Source organism: Phasianus colchicus, chromosome 3, assembly GCF_987193195.1.
Source record: "Phasianus colchicus chromosome 3, bPhaCol1.hap1.1, whole genome shotgun sequence".
Lineage (NCBI taxonomy): Eukaryota > Metazoa > Chordata > Aves > Galliformes > Phasianidae > Phasianus > Phasianus colchicus.
This window is the reverse complement of record NC_143438.1, coordinates 36,702,002-36,728,153: the sequence shown is the minus strand read 5'-3', so window position 1 is coordinate 36,728,153 and position 26,152 is coordinate 36,702,002. Positions and strand designations below refer to the sequence as shown.

At 39.6% G+C, this 26,152-nt stretch overlaps 1 protein-coding gene and 1 long non-coding RNA gene across 2 annotated transcripts; one reads left to right on the top strand and one right to left on the bottom strand.

Annotated features, from left to right (window-relative positions):
* Positions 1 to 5,809: 5,809 nt before the first annotated feature.
* LOC116226530 (uncharacterized) lies at positions 5,810 to 16,753 on the top strand. The gene is made up of 3 exons (XR_004166343.2): positions 5,810 to 5,852; positions 6,011 to 6,083; positions 15,968 to 16,753. It is a non-coding gene; the product is annotated as an uncharacterized LOC116226530 (long non-coding RNA).
* Positions 16,754 to 18,887: 2,134 nt separating this feature from the next.
* On the bottom strand, positions 18,888 to 26,151 carry TDP2 (tyrosyl-DNA phosphodiesterase 2). The gene is made up of 7 exons (XM_031589055.2): positions 25,975 to 26,151; positions 25,828 to 25,907; positions 23,638 to 23,805; positions 21,986 to 22,077; positions 21,402 to 21,520; positions 20,860 to 21,030; positions 18,888 to 19,506 (listed from the first exon to the last, which is right to left on the bottom strand). The coding sequence occupies exons 1-7, from the start codon at positions 26,149 to 26,151 to the stop codon at positions 19,225 to 19,227; spliced, it is 1,089 nt and encodes a 362-aa protein (XP_031444915.2). The 3' UTR covers positions 18,888 to 19,224.
* Between the last annotated feature and the right edge of the window lies 1 nt (position 26,152).

Here is a 26,152-nt window from a genome sequence, read left to right as displayed (position 1 = left end):
GTGTAATGAGTGTAAATAAAAGTATTTTATGTTTTGATTCAGCTAGGTGTTTAAACCCAATTCTTAGTAAAAGTGGTTGCCTTGTTTTATTGGATTAAGAGGTAAAGCTCTGTCCTTCACACATACAATGGATTTTTTTTTTTATAGAATCACAGAATGGTTTGGGTTGGAAGGGTCCTCAAAGCCCTCCAGCCCCACCCCGTGCCATGGGCAGGGCTGCCCCCCACCAGCTCAGCTGCCCAGGGCCCCATCCAACCTGGCCTTGAGTGCCTCCAGAGGTGGAGCATCACAGCTTCTCTGGGCAGCTGTGCCAGCGCCTCACCGCACTCTGAGCAAAGAATTTCTTCCTGACATCTGACATAAATAATAGCAAATTACTCTGAATATATAGATATTACATTGCATAGCTTAGTATGCTAATTTTGAAATATATAGAAAGGCTTGTTCAATGCTTGATTCAGAGAAATAATCCTCCTCTAGCAATATCCAATATTTCCTCATTTTAAATATGTATACTCATATTACTCTTTATGTACCGCATCTTTCTTCTCATTAATGAAGTTTGACAGTTTTTGTCAGGACAGAAAGAGAATTCATTATATTCAGTAATAGAAAACACATTTCTCATTTTTCTAGCAGTGAGCAGCTGCAATGAAATTGCCTATACCGCTACATCACTATTCTCTGCCTTTGTGGTTCTTAAGGTCACCCTCAAAGGTCTTCAATCTCATGTTCACAGCTTGGCACCTGGTAATTTTCACCATCAGGAAATATAAAGAAGCTATGTATTTTTATTCTAAGAAGGAATTTTTTTCATTATTTATGAAGAAATAAATCTGTCAGGTTGAAAATATTAAAGTCAGATGGTTCACTGTAATATTTGCAGCAATGGTAGTGCCAACTTTGTTTAGCAAACTTCGGAATGAAAATTTCTGCATGACAAAGAAATCGCCTTTCTCCTTGAAAGAAAGTGTTGACATGCATGGGAAGTGGAATTTATATTTTGATAACAAATTGATTTTAAGAATAATTAATCGTAATAGAATTGAAAGGTGCTCAGCATTATTTTTTCTTAATAGGTTACTCGCTATTCTTGCTGGTGCCAATTTCAGAGGACTGTAATAGCTAAATTGAAGCAAGAAGTCATTTCCTCTAAATACAGAATGCCTAGAATTAGTAACTGAGGAAGAGCTAAAATAGGCAGTAGTATAGAATTCAGTCAATTTCCTTAAGAATTGCTTCAAACACTTGCTTTGTTCTCTGTGAGGAGATGAGAGGGGCTTCTTTGTTGTGCAGCTTCATTTTCACCAAATATATATTTCTTAATTTTTTTTAAATAAAGTACAAATATTCTTATTTTAGTTAAACTTTTGCTATTAGTGGAAATAGAGAGTATTCTGAATATGAAGACATAACTAGAAGCTATAAAACTATTAGATAAATGGTATGTTGAGAAGCAATCTACTTTTTATTTATTCATTTTACTACTCAAACCCTCCAAAGTTTTAATTTTCCATATTTTATCATTAAAAAATGAATTTGTTCCATCATTTTGGTAAATATACGCAATGTAAACTGATTCATAAAGTTAATGATTAACTACCATGTTGTCATAACAGGTATGATCTGTGCTGTCTCATACAATCTAACCAGCTCAGCCCCATCAGGACTTGCTTTCCCTCAGATCTTCTTACCAGTGCTGGGTCAGCACATTCAGAGTCTCACAGTTATTGCAGGAAAGCGCAGAGGGTGTGAGATGCACTCTGTAATGGGTTGCAGCAGAGGGAGCAGTGGTATTAAAGAGGAGTTTGCAATAATTAAGATTACTGTAGTAATGAGGGACACAGTGAGACAAAAATAAATGCTTTGAGGACTGCTTTGCTCTTCCCGTGTCAGACCTTCTGATGAATGACCCAACCTTGCTGGGCAGCCTGTACCAGTGCCTCACCATTCCTTCTGAGACTGAATGTTTTCTAATACCAAGCTGAACCTCCTCTGGTTCAACTTGAGGCCATTTCCTCTTGTCCTATCACTGTTATCTGGGAGAAAAGGTCAACTCCCATCTCACAACCACCTTCTTGCAGGTGGAGAGGTTGGAGAGGGCAATAAGACCTCCCGTGAGCCTCTCTTCTCCACGCTGAGCAATCCCAACTTACTCAGCCACTCCCCATAAGACATGTTCTCCAGACCCTTCACAACTTTGCTGCCCTTCTCTGAACACACTCCAGGGCCTCAATGCGTTTCTTGTAGTGAGGGGCCCAGAACTGAATGAAGTACTCAAGGTGTGACCTCACCAGTGTTGAGCACAGAAGGATAATGACTTCCCTGCTTCTGCTGGCTGCACTATTTCTGATTCAAGCCATGATGCCATTGGCCTTCTTGGCCACCTGGACACACTGCTGGCTCGTGTTCATCTGAGTGTCGACCAACACTCTCAGGTCTTTTTCTTCCGCACAGCCTTCCAGCCACTCTGCCCCAAGCCTGTATCACTGCCTAGGTTTGTTGTGACCAAAGTGCAGGACCTGGCACTTTATCTTCTATCAAAACCCCAAGACTACTACATAGCAAAGCAAGTTGCATCCTCACTGCAGTTTCCAGAAATTCTGTAACTTGCTAGCAAACTGGCTGCACAAAACAGCTAGATATGTAAATACAGACCACATCACTAGATGTCCTCCTTCAACAACAATTCTTCTCATGCTCAGCTAGCAAACTGGCACCATGCTCTGAAAAATGCCCTGGAATCAAGTACAGCACTGCAAGATCACCAGTTCAAATTCAAATAGGCACAAACAATATTAGGCTGAATAACACTCTCAAGGCAGGTTAGAGATCTGCAGTTATGAAATGTATTTTACAACACAAATTCGGCCAAACTTCCCAGATTGTATTGCATGGATATAGACATATTCACATCAAATATGAATTCTCATCATCAGAACTGGATAAATGTTCATAATCAGCTAATTATGCATGCTCCTTGTGTACCACTCTAATGCTCAAAACTGCTTTTTAAATGCTGATTTCACACAATGAAATGTAGGTTGGACAGCATCTATGGAAATCTCTGCTACCAAACTCATGAACCTACTACAGAGTAGATTTAAACCACGAGAATGGCTCTTCATTATGGTGCAGTGGTAGATCTGTCAGGAACCACAGATTTTAGTTTGCAGCACACTCTTTAGTTTTATTATACTTTCAATGTATTCAATCACTTAGCACATCCATCACTTACAGATATATAGATTCATATATTAAAGTAACAAACAAGTTCACATTGCAGCATAAATCATTACTTGTTATAATTAGGGAAAGGTATAAAACCTACAGAGCCATCAGTGCTGGAACTGAGAACTGAGGAACAGAGTTACATTACCAGGTTATCAGGTTTCCTTCTGTGTTGGAGTATTTTAGATTCTTCTGCTTTGCTCATACTCTTTATTCTCTTCGCTTTTTCAGCTATTGAGTGATTATTCAGAGAGCAGCTGTGGTCTTAAATGCAGTCACCATTATCTTTACTTTTTTTCATAACTGTCAGATTCTTAGATATTGCTTCATGCTCTTAACACTCACCAACAGTTAAAACAGGAACTTGGTTTCCATCTGCTTACTCTTTGTGTTTTAGAATGAAATCTCTCAGAACAAAATTGTTTCTAGCACCAAAGTCTTCCAACCATGCTTCACATATTTCAAACCAAACATAGAACGTGATGGGAAAGTAGGGAGAAGCATATCCTAAATTTTAGTGAAGATCTAAGAGCACTCATTTTGTTTCTCACTAGTTGTAGGTTCAAACTATTTTTAATGAAAGGATATTTAAAATAGGGAGTATTATGCTGCTGGTACCTGCTGTTACTCTATCATTTTCATAGGAACAGTGTGTATCTTAGAAGGCATATGAAAAATGTATTGGTAATTAATCACATTGCCCAGTGACAGCTGTCCCATTCTCTATGTGATATAGGGAGGTTGGAGGCATCTGCTGGAATCCTTTGAGGCAAAGGCTGGTGACTCTGGATGTGACTCTGGAGCATCACAATTGCTGACAATCATTGTCAGAGCTGTGTTTTCCTCTACCTGGAGCTGCAGCAGCATGGATGCAGAAAAACAGAAAAATTGTAAAGGGTTTTCTGAAAGACCATTTTCTGTTCCATCACACAACAGGCAACTTGGTTCTACTGGCAACTACGCTCTGTCCATGGGTCTCCCTGCCCCATTAGTCACGGAACTGAGCCAAAGCAGCCTGTAAACCACTGACATTTTTTTGTTCAGGCATATTTATTGTCTTAAAATGAAGTTATTTCTGTAATTTATTTGGGTCAGAGTCTCTATCTCCTTCTCATGATGCAAAACTGAAAACTGCTTTAGGTAGTACGCATGTTCATTTTGTTGGTTTTGCCATCTCATCTGTCAGCTCTAAATCAGTCAGTTAATTTTCTTGCCTTCTGCTTGTTGCTGTTTAGAAGAATCACAAAGCACTTTTCCAAAACATCGGGTCTGCAGTATAATAGCTCTGAACAACGTATTTGCTGAAAATTGGCAACTGAGTAGCACTGAGAAACATCAAAAAATATATATAAAAATCACTTATATGGCTGTTTGATTTATTTTGCTATTTTTATCCTGTTGAGAAATGACAGTGTATTTATAAAGTCAAGCTACGTTTACTGGTCAAGGAAATAGAGTAGTCTGGCTGTGAAATCCTTTACATGAAATACTGCCCTGAGTGCAATTTTTTTTCTTTCATATACGCTTTTGGATTTTTGGATCACGTTTCTTATTTAATTTGATGAATGCTCTAAGAATACGTTGTCTACACATTTGTTGAGCTGACGTTGCATCTTGAAGCTGGACAGAAAAAAATGTGGATAATTAACTAGTTTACTGGGGTGAAAAAAAGATCTTTGAGAAAATGGATAACTGTTGAAAATTCCATTCGAATTGGGAGTTTTTTCAGTTCAAGTGGAAAATAATGGTGTGGTTTTTTTTCAATTTATAAATATAACTTTTTAAAATTACCTTTTAACATACCCTTGTTGCTTTTCATATTGTGTTTAAAAACATACATTCACTGACAATTTTGATATTTCAATTTGACTATTTTATCTAGGAATTTATCTAAATAGATTCCCATCCCTTTTTTTCTTAATATCCAACTCGGTCTACTACACAGGCAGTACTAGTTAATGCTAGGTCCTGGGCCTTTCTAGGAATCTCAGTGTTTCATAGTTCCTAGATTTTGCTAGTCTGATATCCATGCCTTTATTTAGGAAATAATTCATTCTGAATTCAAAAGAGTTCTTTCTCAAATTAAGGATGCATAACAACCACCAGCACATTAAAAAAACACCAAGGCAGGTTCAAGTTAGATATTAGGAAACATTTCTTCCCAGAAAGAGCACTGAGGCAGTAGCACAGGCTGCCCAGGGAGGTGATGCAGTCGTATAACTGGAGGTGTTCAAGAACGGTGTGGATGTGGCACTGAGGGACATGGTTTAGCAGGCAATATTGGTGGTAGGTGGATGGTTGGACTAGACAATCTTAGAGATCTTTTCCAGCCTCATTGATTCTTTGATTCTATGACAGCATCCAAAACAACAGCAGTCATTTAACCACCATGGTGGGTGTATGGGAACTGCTGAATCATGGCCTGAACCTCTGATTGACCACCTGAGGCAGGCAATGAGTCAGCCCTGGGAGCACAGGTGAAGGCAATTCACCTGTGCTGCTGGAAGGGGTGGAGCCTGGCTCCACCTCTCCTAGACCCATTTAAGAGCTGATTACCAGAGTGGAGGGCTCTCTTTCTGGAGATCCCTCCTTTGGGGTTTTACAGTGAGCCCAGGATAAGGGTAAGTGCTCCATCTATTCTTTTTCTTGGTGTAATAACCTGCTTAGCTAAGCTCTCTTGTATATTTCATAATTATAACATCTGCATATTCATTGATTATACAGTGGGGATGGGCTGGTGGTTGCACTAGGTGATCTTAGTGGTCTTTTCTAACCTTAGAGGTTCTGTGTTTCTAAATGGGGAAGTGATCAGAAGAGCTGAAGTGAAGACTGTGTGCTGTTTACCTCTCCAGGTAAATGCTGTTGTCTCAGATAAGTGTGAGGGGATTTGTTTGTTTACAACTCCTTTTCAGAAGAATATCTGTTCTTAGGTAAAATTTGTATGTGGAAATCATACAGTGAAACTCATTTAACAAATGGAAGATCCAGGAAAATAGTGTCTTGTAAGCTTAAGAGACAATACTTTGAAATTATACTGATGGAGTGGGGATTCAGAATGTATTTTACATTTCAGTATGCATTCTAACATGCTGATGTTTGGGTGATTCTGATGAGTAAATAAAACCTCTTCTTAATTAGCTGCAAGCTTCTGATTTCTAGGTTTCACTTCAAAGTCAGTGTTTTTCCTTTCTTTAAGCCTCCAGGGCACTCATGCAACAGTACTGAACAGCTGAGAGAACAAGCTCTTCTAGGGACATTTGTATTTTATCATGCAAGTTTTACCAGTTCTAGGTTTGGAATCCTCTGTATGCTCACTATTTAGTGATGAGGATATTTTGACTGGGGAACACTGAGCAGATCATAAATATCAATGCAGGAAGTAATGTTACTACATGCATGCACCAGAAGCTTATAGGAAGTACTTGACTGAACTGAATCATATCAACAATCAATGCTCATGTGGTCAAAATGGTCTGTTTTAGTAGAGCCTGATGACTTTTTTGCCTGGGAAATTATGCACAGTGGAGGGTATACTTTGACCGTAACTGTCTATATAGTTTGCTGGAAAAACAGCTGTTGTACAGACAGGCTAAAGTCTGCCCTTGATTTTTCCTTATGTGACTCTATGTATGTGAGTCCTATTTTAAATTAAATGTTTTTTAGTAAAGTGATGTTAAGGAAAAGAAAAATTGAACTTAAGAGTAATTTTTTTCTAGGTAGAAAATATTCAATATTTACACAATTTAGATATTAATGGATGCTGGGTAAGTGGGCAAAAATATTTAAATATATTTTTGCTTTATTTTCACAAGAATGTATTTGCAGAATCAAAACATTGCAAGATCACAGATGTATCCAATGTAGATTTTTCTTGTTTCATGTTTGCTAGTAACACCCCATCTTGAAGCCCATAGGAAGAACTCATTTTATGACCATTTCTACCACACAACATATTATCATTAAATCACAGGCTCATAGAATGGCTTGAGCTGAAGGAGTTGTTAAAGACCATCTAGTTCAATCTGCCTTGCCATCAGCAGAGACTCCTCCCACCAGCTCAGCTGCCCAGGGCCCCATCCAACCTGGCCTTGAGCACCTCAAGGGATGGGGCACTACAGCTTCTCTGGGCAGCTGTGCCATTGCTTCACTGTCTTCTGTGGAAAGAACTTCCTCCTAACATCTAATCTAAATTTTCCCTCCTTTACTCTTACTGCCGTTTCTCCTTGTTCTATCACTACATTCCTTGATATAGAGTCTCCCTCCGACTTTCCTCTGGGACTCCATTTTGGATACTGCCTATTAATGCTCAGTCATTAGTAAAAATGCAGTCCTGTTTTCATTCTGTTCACTGGAAGCTGTCTTTCACAGCAGTAGTAGTTTGATAAGCACCTTTTGGCACCTGACACTGTGTGATCAGAAGCCGTTTCACAAAGTATACTGCATAGAGTGTTTCATGGATGGCATGAACCCTGAGCATTTTTCACTTCAGAAGGCAGTAATTCAGAATGTAATTGGTATGATATTCACCCTTTAAGAAGGAGTGTTTGAGATAATAGAACAGATGAATGAAGGAATTCAGTGACACCAAGTCCATGAGTGTCATATTAGTGTACCTTTTCCAAGTATCAGTGTCCTGCGACTTGGACACTATGCACATTCTCCTTCTAAGGCAGCATTTTTTTATCCTTTTCCATTCTATTTTCTTACACTGTCATCTGAGCACATTTGGTGATGCCTTAAGTAATATGACTTCATCACATACTATGTCTGTGCAGTCAGAGGATGAGAGGATGAGAACAGAACAATCCATGAAACCTGGTTTTGATCCAAAATTCAATGACTTGAATGATGCCAATATGTGCAGCACAAAGACATGGATGATATGAAAGAAATAAGACCATATATTCAATTTCATCTCATCATTGAAAAGAGATTCTATGGAACAATTCTTCATTGTACTCTGCTGAATTTTACCTGATGAAATTTAATTACAGTTTTATGTAATAGATATTGGAACCTAAATCTGAAAGGCAGGCTGAAGTAGTATCTATACAGTTTTTTTTTCCTAGATGGAGTTCATATGTCTTGTACAGGTCAGAAGCTCACTTCTTCCCCATTTTTCAGCAAGTAGAAAAAGTAGTGATTACTGTTGAATTGTCTCTGCATTTACACAGCATTTTACCCCCAAATTATTTAATGGTTAGCAGTGGTGTCCACAGGTACCCTGAACTTGGCTGTTAAGTTGCATGCTGTTTGTAGGCTGAGGTGCTAAGGGAAACCATCTGAGAATAGTAATTAAAGATCATCTAGAAGCATTATATGTGCCATCTTTGCCTTTTTGAAATTTATTTTGATATTTATCCTTTTTCCCTAAAATACTAATTTGTGTAGTAATATTATAGCCATTTTATGTAACAAAAATGAATATGCACAGCAGGACTAAAAGGGCATCAACTTTTCCTTATTTTTATTTTTACAAGCAGTACAGTAACTCTTGGTTCACAGTTGTTAACTTCTGTGCAAATTAAAATCACAGATGAAACTCTATGAGAAGTCCTATTTTCTTGCTTTTTCTTCTCAAACATGTTTCAACATCTAAGCATCAGAATAAGCTACGGGATATGGGTGCTTTGCATGACACCAGTGGTCGTCTTCATGTTTTTTGTCTTCTCTCTCCATTATTTGTATTGGTTTCAATTGAGCATATGTTACAATGTGGAGGAGGATGATGGAAGGATAGTTGTTCTGTTAGTAAGAGTAAGTTTGCTCACTTGGGCTGTTCTGCAAGCTTTTGAGAGCTCTCATCAGAAGTCTTTTGAACATGAGAACAGTATTGGTACAGTATTTGAAAGTGTTGGTTACAGCAGTGGTGAAGAGTAGATAAGATTTTAGGGGACTGGTGTAAGATGTTTTAGGTGAACTATTACCACCAAGTAGGTCCTTTTTTTCTTCTGCCTAGAAAAGGGATGCTATTTTTATTTCCTTATGGTTTTCATTTAGAGGACTGTACTATGTGAAAAAAATAATAACAAAAAAATCTGCAAATCTCTATAAGTTTGTGAAAGCCAGAAGGTAGCTACACTCATAGTGCTGTAATAACCATACAGACCTTCCTTATGTTGGCTAATGGACATGACCGGAGCACTTGTTCACTGTGTGCCCCTACTCAGTTTGCCATTACATGAACAAGATCTGAAAAATAATTTTGAATGTCTCCATGGTATTGCTGTTCTGAAATTTCATCTCTGAATGCTACAGGTGTTGCTCACCTTCTCACTTACAACGTGACTTGTCCTGGCCTTTGGAAACTGAGTATTTGAATATTGGTAAAACAGTTATCTATCTATATATCTACCATCTATCTATTATTATCTCTCATACTGAAGGACTTCAACAAGTCTTTGTTGCATATCACATTTTAAGCTCTTTTAGCCTTCAAAATTATACTGATTAATTTGATGCATGTGATCAGAGTAATTATTTCTTGGCAGTAACTTGCAATGCATATTCACAATTACATGGATTTTATCTTATATGAAATCACTGCTATAAAAGCAGTAACAGTTGACATGTCCTTAGAGCATGTCAGCAGTTAATCCACAAAATGATCTATGGAGAGAATGTCCCTTTTTCCCTCTAGCCCTGGTTTATTCGTATGTTTCCATTAATTATGCTTAATTTTCTGCTGGCAATGCTCTCCTTAATGTAATCCAGTGTTAACGTATCTTCACAGGGATTTATTAATGGGTAGGTTCACTTATACTGTGTAGCAGAAATATTTTATAATGCTCTAATCTTGACAAAAAAGTAATGCCTTCCCAATTGAAAAATTATGAGGAGTAATTTTCCCATATTACTAACCTGCTAGGCCAAGTCACACAGTGGGAGGTATCTATTGTTCTTAAATTTTATCTGATGTCTGTCTTTGGAAGTTGCTCCTCTCCATGCCTGTTTGCAGACAACTTCCTCTGCAGTTCTGACTGTATGTGGCTTCATCTTGTTCCTGTCCCAGGGGCTGCTTTGTGTAGAGCTTGACAGGCTCCCACCTCTTAGATGAAAGTGTGGCTCCAGGGAGTCCTCCTGACAGTTTTAAGGCTGCCTTAGCAGTATGCTGTATAAAAAACTCAGAAAATTGAGTTATATTTTAAACACTTCTGCATAAATATCTTTCTAAATTTTGCAGCTTCCTTGAGGAGTCAGATGCTCCTGTCAAGGCCAACTGTATATTGGGCTGCTTTATTACAAGCATGGATGGCAGGCCAAGGAAAATGATTTTTTTCCCATGAATTTTACACTTGTAAAGCAGTGTTTCAATTATAGGCAGTTCTGCACCCTTTTAATTGCAGGAGAGATGTTGATCCCTGAAGGAGGGGACCATCAAATGGTCTGAGGACTGGAGCATATAAATTGCAAAGAGGTTGGCAGAGCTGAATCTTTTCAGGATGGAGGAAAGAAGGCCAATGGGGGACATAAATGATGCCTACTCAGCCTCCTGTATGGTTGTGGAGATTTTTCTCAGATGCACACTGAGGGGATTAGTAGACACCAGCTATTGGAAATCCACCTGGATTTAAGATAAAATTTCTTTGTGTTGAGAGAGGTTATACACTGGAACAATTTGCCTGGGAAGACTGTGATCTTGGTCCCACCCGAAAAAGTAGGAGAGAGCTCTGAGCAGCCTGATCCAGGTGTGAAAGGAGCTCTGCTCCTGTGGATGATAATGACTTGACTTCACTCAGGAAAAGATTGGAGCAGGCATGTAAAGACGAGGCAACGGCCAGAATATGGAAGTATTTTAAACAAAAAGCTCTAAACCTCCTGCCTTTGATGTTAATGTGATACTACTTCACTTTTGACTCCTTCATTCATGGGCCAATGCTTGGTTAAATCATTGATCTTAAGATATTTTTGTGTCAGTACTGTGATGTCTGGATAGTTCTCTGATAAAAATTAGTTTTCTTTTTCAAGATTGAAATAGTCCAGATGAAAAACAATGTGGTGAGATGCACCTATTGCACTGTAGGTAGAACAGAAGCTCTTTATTTGGTGTTCATCAGATGCAAGCTGACTTTATTTTTCTGTTAAATGAAAGCTGTGGTGTAAAAATAGTCACTGGTGTTTATTGGAAGCTTAAGTCTGCTGATGTTTTGTAGATTTGGAAAGTTTTCTGATCACTATGCATTAAAACAACTGTCACATTATTGCATAAATTAATCAGAATGATGCACTCTACCACAAGGCCTGCTTAAAATATTTATTTTGAAAAAGCCTTACCAGGTTTGGTACTAGAGTAGTAACAGCCAAGGTTTTGAGCTGCTACAATTACAAGCATTTTTCTTAGCATATTCTAAACTTAGCCATATTACATTACCAGTGTCTAAGCAACCAGGAACCATCAGGCAGATTCTGAAAGAACAGAAAATCAGTACTTAAGTATATTGGTGCATGCCAGGAAAACTAGAAAAATATGGCATTCCCTATGACACTCTTTAACATTAAAGGTTGTGATCCTGAATGAAGTATTTGTTCTAGGTTACTGTGAGGGACTTCTGTGCTCATTGCAGTAAGTGGCAATGGTGCATCAGACTTAATCCACTCTTAGTGAAAATCAGCACTAGTTGGCTTTTCTTGGAGATTTGTTTAAAGCAATGCTTTGGGTGGATGTCGTGGCTACCTTTGCTTACAGTACTGGGTTAAGTTACAGAATTTGGTCACTGCTGTTTCCTCTGCTTTCAATGGCAAGTATCCTTTCCCCTGTGAAAGGGCTCTTTGAAGGAAAATAGAAGTAGTACATGCCTTCAGGAAAGATTGTTAAAGATTGATGAAGACTTTCTGCTAGAGAATCTTCTACAATATATACATAAAGATAGATGACCATTATAAAGCACCAAGTGCATTTACTTGATGGAAACATTTATTAAACATGTACAGGAAAAAAACCCACTTTACAACTTTTATTTAAACCTACAAAAAGAGTAAAAAATAAAGATGAGAATACATCTAGGAATGTTTCTCATATCATCTTTTCCAAAAATGACTGCACCTGCAGAAGTGCAATTTTCCACCAATCAGTCATGGACAGGTAAAAATAAATGTACTATCACACAGAAAATGTATGCATCTCAAAATGTATTGAAATCACAGTGATTATGAACAAAAATCTTGTGGGTTAAAATGTATTTATAAGAGACATTGCTATCAGAAGCTGCCAACTTGTACAAATGTTTCAAGAGAAGATGGGATTGAAGTGTGTGAGTGAGGGGGGAAAAAAGATTGGAAGAATGATATCCTCTACAGTTTGGAGGAGCAATTAAAGGCTATGCTGTGCAGGGGAAATGCAATAAGATGGGTGTAGTATCTCTCCTTGCAGTGGGGATCAGAGCCTGGCCCAGGTACTAACAACAACTTAATGAATGATATACAAATTGTTTAGTCAGGCTTCAAGAGCACCCCCAAAAGGTACATACATGTGAATTCTTCTTAACAAGAAAGAAAGTCTTGGTACAGTACTTTCTTAACGTTTCTGAATGATTTAAGTAGTATTGAGAGAAGGTTCCCATCTATGGGAAGAAAGACGAATATTGAAGATTTGTCATGGCTTTAAACTAAAACTTTATGAACATACTGTATTAAGACTGCATACGGAAGCAGTGATTAGAACTGTCCCAAGCTGAGCAGAGTACTTGCATGCTGTCAGTCTGGTAGAATAAAGATTTCCTGATGAAGACTGGCTGAGAGCTGAGTCTGTACAGCCTGCAGACTGAAAGGAGATCTTACCAGTGCTTATAGACATCAAAAAGGAGGGAGTCAAGTGGATGATGTCAGGCTCTTCTCAGCAGTGCCCAGTGACAGAACAAGGGGCAATGGGAACAAACTGGAACACAGTGAGTTGCATATGAACATGGGGGAAAAACTTATCTACTTTAAGGGTGGCAGAGTACTGGCACTGGCTGCCCAGAGAGGCTGTGGAATCTCCTTTTCTGGAAATACTCAAGACCCATCTGGACACTTTCTTGTGCAACCTGCTGTAGCAGGGAGTTGGGCTACATGATCTTTGGGGGTCCTTTCCAACCTCTGATTCTGTGATACTGTAAGATCATAACATGGAAGTTTTCCTTTCCTTTCCTTTCCACTGGTTGTTGAACAGCCAGAAACTTCTTGCTGCAGCCAGCTATTGATCCACCTCCCTCCCATCGGAGATGCACTTAATGGGAATTCCACAAGCAAATAAAACCCACATTTCATCTTCATTTTGATCTGAAATATGAGCTGGTCTCCTGTACTCTAAATAGCCTCTTATTCTTTTTCCATCATTGATGAGTTGAACATAAAAATGACTTTAACTGTTTAACTGAGGCTGCAGTTGTCACTGTGACTGTAATTACTGCTGCACTAAGGCTGTGAGTCAACAAAAAGTATCCTTAAAATGCAACTGTGCCACAGCTGAGAAATCTGTGTTCACAGGGACATGGGGAGAAAAAGTGTCCCAAGTGTTCAATGAATTGCAATGAAGCCATAAGGTGTATTTTTTACTTACATGCAAAGGCTTTTCTCCCTCTCCTCCCTTAGTATCCTAGAAGTAATTTTTACAATAATCTCTTGTGCTTTAAAATATTTTTTTTCACTGAATTATTAGCAGTAAAACACATAGAAGAAAATGCTGTCATACACAGAAAGGGAACTCTTTATTTGTAATTGATCCTGTGGGGAAATATTATTGTATGTAGTTATTGACTCATAACTACAGTATATCTCATTTCAACAATAGCTGATGTCTCTATTTCTCCTCTGTAGATCTTGTAACAAGAATCATAAATAACACGTGCTAATGAGATATGAATTGGTGATGTTGGAAAATCCATCATTCTGCATGATGTTTAACGATGGATTACCAGCCAGTAATTCCTCTGAGATTATATAAAATAGCAGGCTGTTTCAGCAGGCTAGCTCAAGGAGATGGCAATAAATCTACTCAATTACTGTACTACCAATCCATTTTTCACTGCTAAGGATATTATTTCATTTAGACTTGTTCGTGCATCATAGACTACTTTATTTCAGTCAGTGAGGGAAACTGCAGTATTTTTCTTACTGAGCTGCAGAGACTTGGACTTTGATAAAGTATGGTATAAGCAACACACGTGGACTCAAGGAGGTAGAAGAAAATCTACCAAGTTCCTAACAGAACAAAAATACATTGTGAAATACACACTTTAGAAAGTACAGTTTTGTTTTCAAACTAGTTGATCTGAAAAGCCTCAACTAAGTGCTGCCTAAGATGGTCAATTGGAACGGAATTATCAGATCCTTGGTAATGGTTTGTCCTTCACCTTGGTACTGTAGTATAGTCAGAGATCATTATTTGACCTGGCAATTTAGGTTGCAAAAGGCTGTAATTCAAATATTAAATAGTATCATAGAATAATTTGAAATGGAGGATGTCTTTAAAGATCATATAGTCCAACTCCCCTACGATGAACAGAGACATCTACAGCTACATCAGGTTGTTCAGAGCCCCACCTCTTTTTTTAATCTCTTGCTTAGGGAATAATACACAGAAACTTTATTAGTGAAAGTCTACCATAGAAAGTTGTTTTCAGTGGTAGGCTGACCTTACAGTCCTGATAAACCTTCTGTCCTTGCAATAAAGCCTGGAACTTTGCACTTGTATTCATTGCCCATGCTCACCCCGGAGTGCTTAATGTCTTCAGATACATGTGGCTTTGTGTAATGGTTCTCAGAAGACAAACTTAGCGTTCTCAGTAGGCTTCCAAAGGGCCATAAGGGAGGGATCCTACCTCCTCTGTGCCATCGCGCTGCATGAAGATCACACATGAGCTGAGAGTGATCTGGGCCCAAGCTCAATGTTTTGGGGTCAGTGCTGCTTCTAGTGGGGAATTTCTATCCTAACCAGCTGCATAGTTACTGGAAAAGGAGCCTCCAGCCAACATCTCTCTTGCAGGTGCTCCTGGGTGAGCACCTGGATCTGCACATCCTCTTTTCACCTTCCTACTGGTTTCTACATGCCAGTTTTCATAAAAATATGGGGCTGGGGACTCTGTGCTGTTCAACTGAAAAACCCACACATCATCCATCTGAAGCCGTCATAGAAGTGCCCATAGCTTATTCAGCACAGCTATTCAATAAAATCTTTGGCATTTCTGTCTCTGACTTTGTGCTGTCCTAGCTGCTTCATTCACAGCTTTCTGCTGAGTGTCTGTGGTGTATCTGCAGGTAGAACATGCGGAAATGGTTTATACATTTCTTTGATTTTTACAGTTGCAGTACAAAATAATTGGAAATAATACACACTTTCTACTATTCAACACCGAAGTCTGTGTTCTATAGAAAAGAAGTATTTTAAGTTTGCTCATCTTGGCAACAAGTCAAGCACACAGATTCTCTTCCTAGTGAAATAAAACACAGAGAGCTATGAATTTCAAACTTTAATTGTGAGGACTCCATGCTAATTTGCAACACCAGCTTGTCCAAGTCCCACATCCTATGCTCTGCTGTGTTGTTGGGGCCTGCCTCATCTCAAACAAATTGCCAGCACTTAACTCAGGAAAATGGTATTTTGCAAGTGCTACAGAATGATGAAAAGTTTTTCCTGAAGATATAAAAATATCATCTCTGTAGCATACAGCTGGTTTTTTACTTGCTTATTTTACTTTCCCTCTTATTCCCATCTTTCCCGTATTTTTTAACAATAGACTTCTTTTTATTTTAACAACAGGAAGCACATGGACTCTGCTGGATGGCCAGAGGTGTTTTGATGGGGTGCTTCTGATCTGCACCCCATCAATGTCAAATGTTCCCACTGAGCTGCTGAGCACTGGTGGTGGGGAAGCCCCAACTCACATCCTTTTCCTTAGCTGTAATTTTTCCAAAGCTGTAGTTTCACTGTATCTGTTTGTCAGTAGGTTGATTTATTGTCACATGTACACAGGATTTTACTGAGTTATTGCAGAAACTGTATGCATTTTTTGTAGTGTAGCAATGTTTGTACAGAGAACAGAGGAACAGAAAAGACTGTCCTGTCCAAATGTGCTCTCACCATGATCATAAAGTTTCTGTCTGACCTTTCCTCAACTTACTTGCATTATAACACACTGAGAGCACCTATGATCTCCAACATCCATTTAAGCCTATCCTGTTTTCTTCACTGTTTCCAAAGTGGCAGCATTAAACTGATGGCTTTGCAGTCTCTGGGATTTTTCTCTTTGAGCTGCATGTCTTCTCTCCAATAAATAAATAGATGTTATTTATGAGTCTTCATTAATTAATCTTCCTTATACTTTTAGTGAACACAAAACATGGGACATATGCCCTAATGAAGTTAAATGAAGTCACTGTCACCCAGTGTATAGATGCCATAGTATTACATTGCTGAAACAGGAGAAGAAATCAAGTTGCAAGTTGTAGCCCCAGAAATCCTTTATTTTATTTTACTTTGCTGTTTCTACCCCATTAAATACTTACATTCAGTTATCTCACAGGTTTTAGTTGACATATTCAGCAGATATTTTACCTTTTACATCACTGATTAAATTAAGAGACAAATTAATATTAGGGCTCTTGCTGCTCTTGATTGTCAGTAATTTGGGTACTTACTAAGTGGTTCAAAGTGTATTTAATTATTAAAGATGTAGTGCTTCACATTCAATAGTCAGTGAAACATGCAGCATTTACGTCATCTTAATTTAAGTATGATTGCTTTTAATGTAGTCCAAGAAGAAGAGTTTTAAAGGCTGTAAAGCATAATTTCCTCATTCTGAAAGAATGATTAACCACTAATTACACTAAATACGGACTTCCTCTTGCCTACTTTTATAATTAGAAAAATGAAATGGCTCTTACAGTGTTATGTCTCTGCTTGTTCCAATAAAAATGCCCTGTGCCCACTCACTATTTCAGAGGTTAAGGACAGCTGATCAAAGCAGAGGACACAAAGTTAATGCTAGAGATGAATCTGGAAGCTAAGCACTGAGTTAAGTCACACACTGCTCTGAACTTTTTTTCCTTCTTTCTTTTTCAAATTAAAGACCTAGAACACCTGCTGCCTTTTCATACTCTCCAAAACAATGCAGAGGATGCATCCACGTAAGCAAAAAATAGCCATCATACCATATATCCTTGTTTAGTAAGGCTGCCTCCTGTGAAAAACATATGTATCTCAGGCATCTCTATCCTTGTCGTGAGAAGCTGGTTAAATATCTGCACTGTTTTAGGATAAGAACCCACAAATCCACCTTCTACTGCCCTATCTTGGGCCAAGTTCTGCTTTTTTGGCCTACAAGCAGCACTGTAAGATGGTAGTGCAACATTCACACACACTTTTCATCTTCCTTGATGCTTGGCTGACTGGAGCATCCAGACAGATGCATTAGACTAAGCCACTTAATATCACAAGATATAATTCTGGCTCTGCTCACTGCTGGATCTCTCACTTCTGCTAGTTTGACATGGGTCTGACGGGGCCTTTTGTTGACATCCTGCATTTTCCAGTCATGCTGTCCCCATGCTGGCTTCACCCTTCAGTGTTATTCACAGCCTGTTTACAGAAGGACAGAAAAAACTTCCTCCAATCATGTTAGTGACAGAAATAACCCACCTTGCAGTCTTAAGTCACTCAGTACACAAACAACTCCTCAAAAATGCCTGGAGTGATATGGAGCCTGAGAAAGGGGGAGGAAAGGTATTCATTATCCTTCTTCCTGAATTAGTAATTAAGGATATATGTTAATCAGTAATGAATTTAAGTGAATTTCTGGAAGTCAAGCCTGTTTTGCCCATAAGAGTAATTGATAAATGACTTCCCTGAATATTTCCTTGAACCGTGAGCTTTCTTATTTGTTTGCTATTTGGGCCAGCTGGGGCTAACCTGCCACAAATTCCCAGGAAAACACAAGTCATTTTTAAGCTTTTGGCTTAAGACCAAACATTACTTTGTCAGTGCCTGTAAGTAAGAACACTGTGCATTAGTACAGACGTTCGGTGCACTTTGCACCATCGACACGGGTTGTCTGTGCTACCTCTCCGTGCCTGTGCACTGAACTTCACGCTTGAAATTTAGAAGCAAGAATTCCTTTTTAATGACACCATTTAGTACTTTGTACAGCTATAAAATGATGGCTTTCACAAGGCTGATTACACAGTTCTTGAGTTAGAAAGCCTGCTTATCTTTTGCAACGTCAGCTAAATCCTGAGCTGCTTTTGTAAGAGTATTCAGTTTCTACAAGCTCACGAGAATGATAAAATCTCAAGCCTGAAACTCCTATCCAGTTTTATATTAATATATGGCTACTTTATATTTATTAATATAAATATAAATAAAGCAGCTTTATATTAATGTAAAGGAGGGTATTTAACATTTCAAGCATAAAACTTCTATATATACTATATAGCCTTTTTACATCACAAGGAAAGCACATCATTCTCAAATCTGTTCAATATTGGCTTAATTCTTAGATAGAAACTATTAGTTTGTGAGAACCTAGCTATTCTTTCTAAAGTTCCCTTACTGTCCTGCCTGAGGGGGCCTATATGTATTTACAATACGAACTTCAGAAACTGACACAGTACGTCTCACAAAAGACGCTGTTGTAAAGGATGATGAAAATAGTTACAAAACAAAGCAGTCATCAGAAGAGTATTTTAAAAAAGAAGCAGCATTTATTATGAGCTTATAATACAGGACAAAATAAAAGCATCTTTAAAATCAGGTAGTACATTTATGGATTTTATTTATTCTTATCTCCTGTTTTAGAACTGAAATTTGGTTTTGTTAAAAATATATATTTAAAGCCATGATTCAACAGCAGATGCGTATAGTGAGGAAAAAGGAGCCTGGCAATTAACTGAAGACATTCCAGCAGGAGCCAAAAGCAGAGAATTTGCTATGGTTGAAACTGTCAACTGTCAGCTTAAACTGGGAGTGTAAACTTTCTTAAAAACAGAACCCTTAAAACCAAACAACAAAAGCCCTGTTCATTATAATATCACATCAAAGTGACACAGAAGACCCCAGTGATCACTTGGGAATCTGCCACAGTCCAGTTTTTCTAATCCAATCAAGTCCATATTTCGTGGAATGACGTGTCCCCCCTCTGCTGCAGGCCGAAAATAAAGGCGATCAAACCGCAACTTGCATTTACTCTCTATGCGCAGGTTGGTATTGGAGCTTGTGTCCCACGTGTAGCGGCAGTGTTGGGGTTTGCCCAGAAAATCCCAGATATCCGTGATGTTTTTAGGTAAGCCACCTAGTTTAGCCACCTGAAGGGAGAAAAGAGAACTGAGCTGTCAAAATATCGCTTTTTTCCCCTGCAAAACACCAGTCGTGAAGAACAAAGCTACTAGAGGAATTTCTAAATTGTGTTATTCCTCAGTAGATTCTACAGCGTGACCAATTTTTGTCATACTTTTCTAAATCCAAAGCATAGAATCATAGAATCATAGAATTGCTCAGGTTGGAAAAGACCTTCAAGATCATCAAGTCTAACCACAACCTAACCATACTACCCTAACTCTAACAACCCTCCGCTAAATCATGTCCCTGAGCACCGCAACAAAATGGTTTTTAAACACATCCAGGGATGGTGACTCAACCACATCCCTGGGGAGCCTATTCCAGTGCTTAACAACCCTTCCAGTATAGAAGTTTTTCCTGATAGAAAAATTCCCTTTGTCCTGTGAGAAGAGACTAACCCCGCTCTCGCTGTAAGCACCTTTCAGATATTGGAAGAGAGCAACAAGGTCTCCCCTCAGCCTCCTTTTCCCCAGACTGAACAGCCCCTGTTCCTTTGGTCTCTCCTCATAGGGCATATTCTCCAAGCCCTCCACCAGCCTTGTTGCCTCTCTTTGGACCTGCTCCAGCACCTCAATGTCCTTTCTGTATTGAAGTGCCCAAAACTGAACACAGTACTCGAGGTGAGGCCTCACCAGAGCTGAGTACAGAGGCAGGATGACTTCCCTAGTCCTGCTCACCACACCATTCCTGATACATGCCAGGGTGCCATTAGACTTCAATGCTACAAAGCAAAGAGTTCAATTACAAAATCAGGCATGAGGGTCAAGGCCATGTTTTCTGAAATAAGGTCATTCCTGCTCATAGCAGGAATTTCACTATTAGGGAAAAAAGAATTTTTACTAATAATGCAGAAATTTCACTCTTAACATGAGCAGCCAAAAATGGCTTCTAATCTTGAATGTCTCCATGAAGAGGCTGGATTTTAAACTCCCAAGATCTATTTCTCCAGAGCACCTTCTTCTTTCATTCATTCTTTTTTAGCATTAAGTCCCTAGAAGCAGAGAGCTGAATTAATAAAAAGATCAAGTTCTCAAAATCAGAAGATACTTTGAAAGCTGAAACATCTCAGAAATACATTTTGAGAATTATGCATTTTGTGTTATGGAAAAAAAAAACCATTCCTTTTGTGTATATAACAACAACATCTCAGCTGTAACAAAGCCACAGTGTAGCAATACCGCTTCTAGCTCTTAAAAAGGGGAAGAAGAAGTTGCAGATTTCTGCTGTGCAGTTTGTTTCTCATGAAGATAATAGAAAAGTCTGACAAGATTTTACCAGAATACCTTCCCAAATTAATCAGGTTGCTTATTTCTGTTTACCTCGCTGTCTCTGAGGTTTGTATCTCCCCCAAATATAACAGTAGTGGACTCAGACTCCTCCTGCATTTTGTTTAACACTATTTGCAGTTGCTTCATACGCTCCTTTGAGTGATCTCTAGTGCTCTCCAGATGAGAAGTCATTAGGCAAAGTTCATTACCAGATATGTTCACCTGTACATGAAACAAAACAGGTATGCTATTTTCCACACTGTGATATGAAGATTATAGACAAAAACTAATCAGAAAATAAATTAATGAACGACAGAGCTCTGGTTAATATTTGTTATAAATTGGAGAAGTGCCTTAGAGGAAGATAGCAGGCTTCTAATTTGTTTTCAGAGGTTATCAGATGTGAAAACAAAGTACAGCCAGCAACATAAGAGACTTAATTTTATTAGTACCAAATGCAATTTGAATCATATGTTTGAAGAAACATTTATGCGCTGTTTAAGACTGCCATTGAATAAGGCCAGCCCAACCTTTCTGTGATTCTATTGTTCTGAAGACAGACACACAGCTGTAGTACTGACAGACTGACTCACATGCACAACCAAAAGGTTCCTCATCATGGAAGTGGTTGGAAAACGTATTATCTCTTGTTTTAGTACTTTCACTCTCGATTTCTTCAACAGCATGGCAGTGAAATAGCCATCTACATTACCTGGAGAGGAACAGGCAAATAAAAGGTCAAGGACATCTTCTGCCACAGGATAAAGTTAAAGCTCTTCCACAGATCTCTTTATTATCATTTGGGAGAAAAATTTTAATTTGCAAGATGTACAAAATGATTACTCAAAAGTTTCTTAACAGTGGTCTGAATATGCTTTTAATACAAATGGTTAAGCAACTACTCATCTATGGTGCTTTTTGGGATAATTTTGCTATCAGTTTTTCAAAATGTGGGAAAAAAAATACAAAACAAAGACCATCTGTCAAGCAAACTTTTCATGGGAGTAATTTGAATCCAACTATATGCAGGTAGTAAAATAGAGCAAGTAATTTAAGTGTTTTCTTCTTCATCTTACTCTTTTCAGTTGCTACAGCAGGTTGGAGCTTTTGGCAAGGAAGACAGAACAAAACTGTTTTTTCCAGTTTTTGTCTTAAGAAATTGAGGTTTACTTCATACCTGGAATAATGGTGTAACCACCTGCTCTCCTCTGCAGAATACAGAGATATGGTGGGATAACCTCCTGTAAAAACACGACATCTGGGCTGTATCTGAAATCAGCAAAACAAGTTTTGAAGTTATCTACTGAAAAATAACATTATTACACTCTGATGTCAAACAGAACAGGGTCAGAGATTTCAGGTGGATTTTTTCCTCACCTTCCTAGATATTTTAAGATGCTCTCTAATGACATATAGTAGCACATAGAGATACCACTGATGCTTATGGCAGAAAACAATAACTATTATGGGCACAGTACCAACATGGCAGTAAAACGCCCTACTTCCTTTAATCTTGAAAACATTTGCACAATTTTCAATTATTATTCAGTTATTACATACGCAAGGAATTTAACATAAACAGCTGAAAAGCAGCTTTGGATCATATTATGCCACAGATAAGATTTCTAGGAAATTCTACCCTCCATCTCATTCCTTTACAACATATCCGTCTCAGCTAATCTGCCATTTGTCAATGCCAAGTTCCTTAGAGCTATGCCACCAGTAACAGCACTTGTGGGGTAGGAGTCCTGGAAGTGCTCTTTTGTAGCTGTCCTTTTTTATACACTGCTGAATAGACCTTCTCTAAGCAGTCAGAGGACAAACTTCATAGAATCACAGAGCAGTTTGGGTTGGAAGGGTCCTCAAAGCCCACCCAGCCCCACCCCGTACTATGAGCAGGGCTGCCCCCCACCAGCTCAGCTGCCCAGGGCCCCATCCAACCTGGCTTTGAGCACCTCCAGGGATGAGGCACCACAGCTTCTCTGGGTAGCTGTGCCAGCGCCTCACTGCACTCTGAGAATTTCTTCCTAACATCTAACTTAATCTCATTTTCTTTCAGCTTAAAGCCATTCCCCCTTGTCCTATCACTATTAGACTGTGTAAGAAGTCGCCACTTGCTTGTAAGATCACTTCTACAGAAAAAAAAAAATCAAAACATATTATTAGAAATCAAGAGAAAAATCAGTTTAGTTAAGGGTTTCTGCTGGGTTCAGAAGAACCAATTAACATTTGTTTAAACCAGTTTAATTTACACTGATAAATTACCATATTAAGACTCACCAATTTATATAATTATCAAATTAATCATAAGAGTATTAACAGGAAGCTTCAAATGGTACAACTATAAAAGGCAATCACAGATACTACTGCTTTCATATTAGCTTGCACATTATCATCCTTTATAGATAAATAACAATACTGGAAAGGGATCCATTTTTCAAATAGCAAATCAAATAAACAAAGAATGCTGGTGGTCCTCCAAACACTTTGCTCCAGAATGAAGTTACTCATACCACCAGAATGAAGTAAACAAGCAGTTTCACCCTCTTTTCCTGTACAAGATGGAAGTGTGAAGCATGCTCCTGACAAAGGCATAAACTTGATGTAAGCAATACTGTTCGTTACCAAAAGATTTTTAGACACTGCAAAGTCTTTAACTTGAAATGCACAGGCTCACACCTCCTCCAATCAGTCTTAGGATTTGTACAACAAATGCATTTTTGCATCTAATTTGAAGATAATTTGGACATGAAGATTTTTTCATTATCTAAAATGAGAAGCTCACTTTAAGTTGGATGCATAACAATACAAAGACAAAGCCATGCTTACAATGTCAGGTAAGAACAGACACCTCTAGCTCGCTCCTGCAGATTTCCCAGGTCCAGCCCATCAATGTTCCAGGTTATCAGCGAGAAGCTGCTGTCATCATCTTGTTGCTTGGAGCCTGCACTGCTGCTGCTGGTATTACTTGCAGTTTCATCTGCTGTGAGGTCGATACTAAAGAGACATTGTTTGTCAACATGCATAATATTATTCTTACTGCATTTGCCTCTCTTATCTTCTAAAATACAATGTTTTACACTCATCACAACTTACAGACAACCGTATAAAATTTTCTCAACAAGTAAGTTAACGTGACGTGATCTCTTATTGCAATTCAGAAGAAGTTCAGTAACTTTAATCACATGGAGCCTTAGTACACAGGAGAAGAAAGAGTTTCTTCCTCCTCCTTATACATAAAATAACATCTACCATTCCAAATGAAATTAATTGGATGGCAACCAACTCTATCCAATGCACCTGAGGAATTCATTTCTTTCACTGTGCCAGGGGCAGACTGCGCATGTAAGATCTGCAAACATTCTCCATGATACTAAAAACAAAGACTGCAGCCAAGCCTTTGTTTTTATGAACCCATCTTTATAATGCAGCTGAGGTTTCTGAGCTCCCCTTGGGCATGTGCAAACTCAATAAAAAAACATGCAACAAACTGATAGTCATTTTCTTGGGGAACATTCACTCCAAACTGCACTTCAGAAAAGCACTGTCAAGGTACCAGTGCCCAATCCAGTCACTGCCTGGGGACAAAGCCCCTAAAGAGGACTCTACCAATGAAGCACGGTCCAAAGCAAATTCCTTTAGTAAAGTGAGAATGTAAAACAAATGATGTTCAATAGTATACCTAAGTCTGTTTCAGCTGTTGGGATACTGGAGTTTGATAATACCTATTCCCTGGTATTATGCAGTCTAGAGAAAAAGAGGCTCAGGGCAGACCTTATCACTCTCTACCATGACCTGAAAGGAGGTTGTGGCAAGGTGGCGGTCAGCTTCTTCTCCCAAGTAACAGTGACAGGATGAGAGGTGATGGTCTCAAGTTGTGCCAGGGGAGGTTCAGGTGGGATATTAGGAAAATTTTCTTCTCTGAAATAATGGTGAGGTAGTGGCACAGGCTGCCCAGGGAGGTGGTGAGGTCACCGACTCTTGAGGTGTTCAAAAACCGTGTGGATGTAGCTCTGAGAAACATGGTTAGTGGGCATGGTGGGGGTGGGCTGACAGTTCAACTTGATGATCTTAGAGACCTTTTCCAACCCTAAATCTTTTATGCTTCCTAGAACACAGTACTGTTTTCTTATGTTGTACTGAACTAACAGTGCAAGATTACACTGCCACACAAGTCCCAGCCAACCGTGAGATGTGCAACCACAGAGCTGAGCAGCAGCTTGCTAAAAGCAGGCTGGGAAGCCAAACACTGTGCAGCAAAACATTAGGAAGTCTGTTGTGCTCTTCTCTCGCCAGGAAGCCCACAGAGCCCCACCTGTACACCGTGCTCAAGGCAGAAGCTGCAGTGCAAAGACAACAGGGGAGAAAAGAGAAAGTTTTCTACTCAGAGGGTGGTGACACACTAGCACTGGTTGCCCAACGAGGTTATGGATGCCCCATCCCAGGAGGCATTGAAGGCCAGGCTGGATGTGGCTCTGGGCAGCCTGGTCTGGTGGTTGGCAACCCTGCACATAGCAGGGGGGGTGGAAACTAGATGATCATTTTTCAACCCAGGCCATTCTATGATTCTTTGAAAAGGTGCCTCCAGTTCAACGCAGTCATCTTCTGACTTGCTGTGGAGAAGGTGGATGGCAACAATGATGCTTGGTAAGCTTCCTTTTTTCATACAGTTACATGAAAAAAGATGTATGTTCTATAGAGCCATAGAATCACACACCTACTGACCACATCCCTCAGTGCCACGTTCACACAGTTCTGAACACCCCCAGGGATGGTGGCTCCACCACCTCCCTGGGCAGCCACTGCCTCACCGCTCTTTCGGAGAAGAAATTCTCCCTCATATCCCACCTGAACGTCTCCTGGCACAATTTGAGGCCATTCCCTCTCATCCCATCGCCGCCACCTGTGAGAAGAGGCCGACCTCACCTGGTTTCGGGTCGAGCAGTTACCAAACACAGCTTGTTCTCAGCTATAAAGACCAGAGGGGCTCTTCCCTCTGTCCCCACCAAGGGCGCTCACCAGCTGCCGGGCCCCGCCGAGCCCCCTCCTGCCGCCGCCTGCTCGTTCATCGGCGCCTCGAAGTAAGCGTCCAGCGCCCTCTGAAACACAGAGGCAGAGTGCAGATGAATGGCGGCCGCTCCCGCCGCCCCCCGCCGCCGGCCCTACCTCCAGGTGCCAGCCGCTGTTCGCCAGGAAGCCGCTGGCCACCGCCTCGTCGCTGCTGGTGACGGCGGCGAACTCAGAGCACAGCACTTTCCTCCGCTTGGCGAGCCGCAGCTCCTCATCCTCCTCCCCGCGCCCCGCCCGCGGGGAGCGTGGCTCGGCCCGCGCCTCCAGCTCCATG

Bases quoted from the DNA above. Each gene is read 5' to 3' on its own strand.
- TDP2 (XM_031589055.2), bottom strand. From the start codon at position 26,151: ATGGAGCTGGAGGCGCGGGCCGAGCCACGCTCCCCGCGGGCGGGGCGC. The intron at 23,806-25,827 runs GTGAGCGCCCTT...ATGTCTCTTTAG, and splicing joins TCGGCGGGGCCCGGCAGCTG to TATCGACCTCACAGCAGATG. The intron at 22,078-23,637 runs GTAAGCATGGCT...TGCTGATTTCAG, and splicing joins GTCTGTTCTTACCTGACATT to ATACAGCCCAGATGTCGTGT.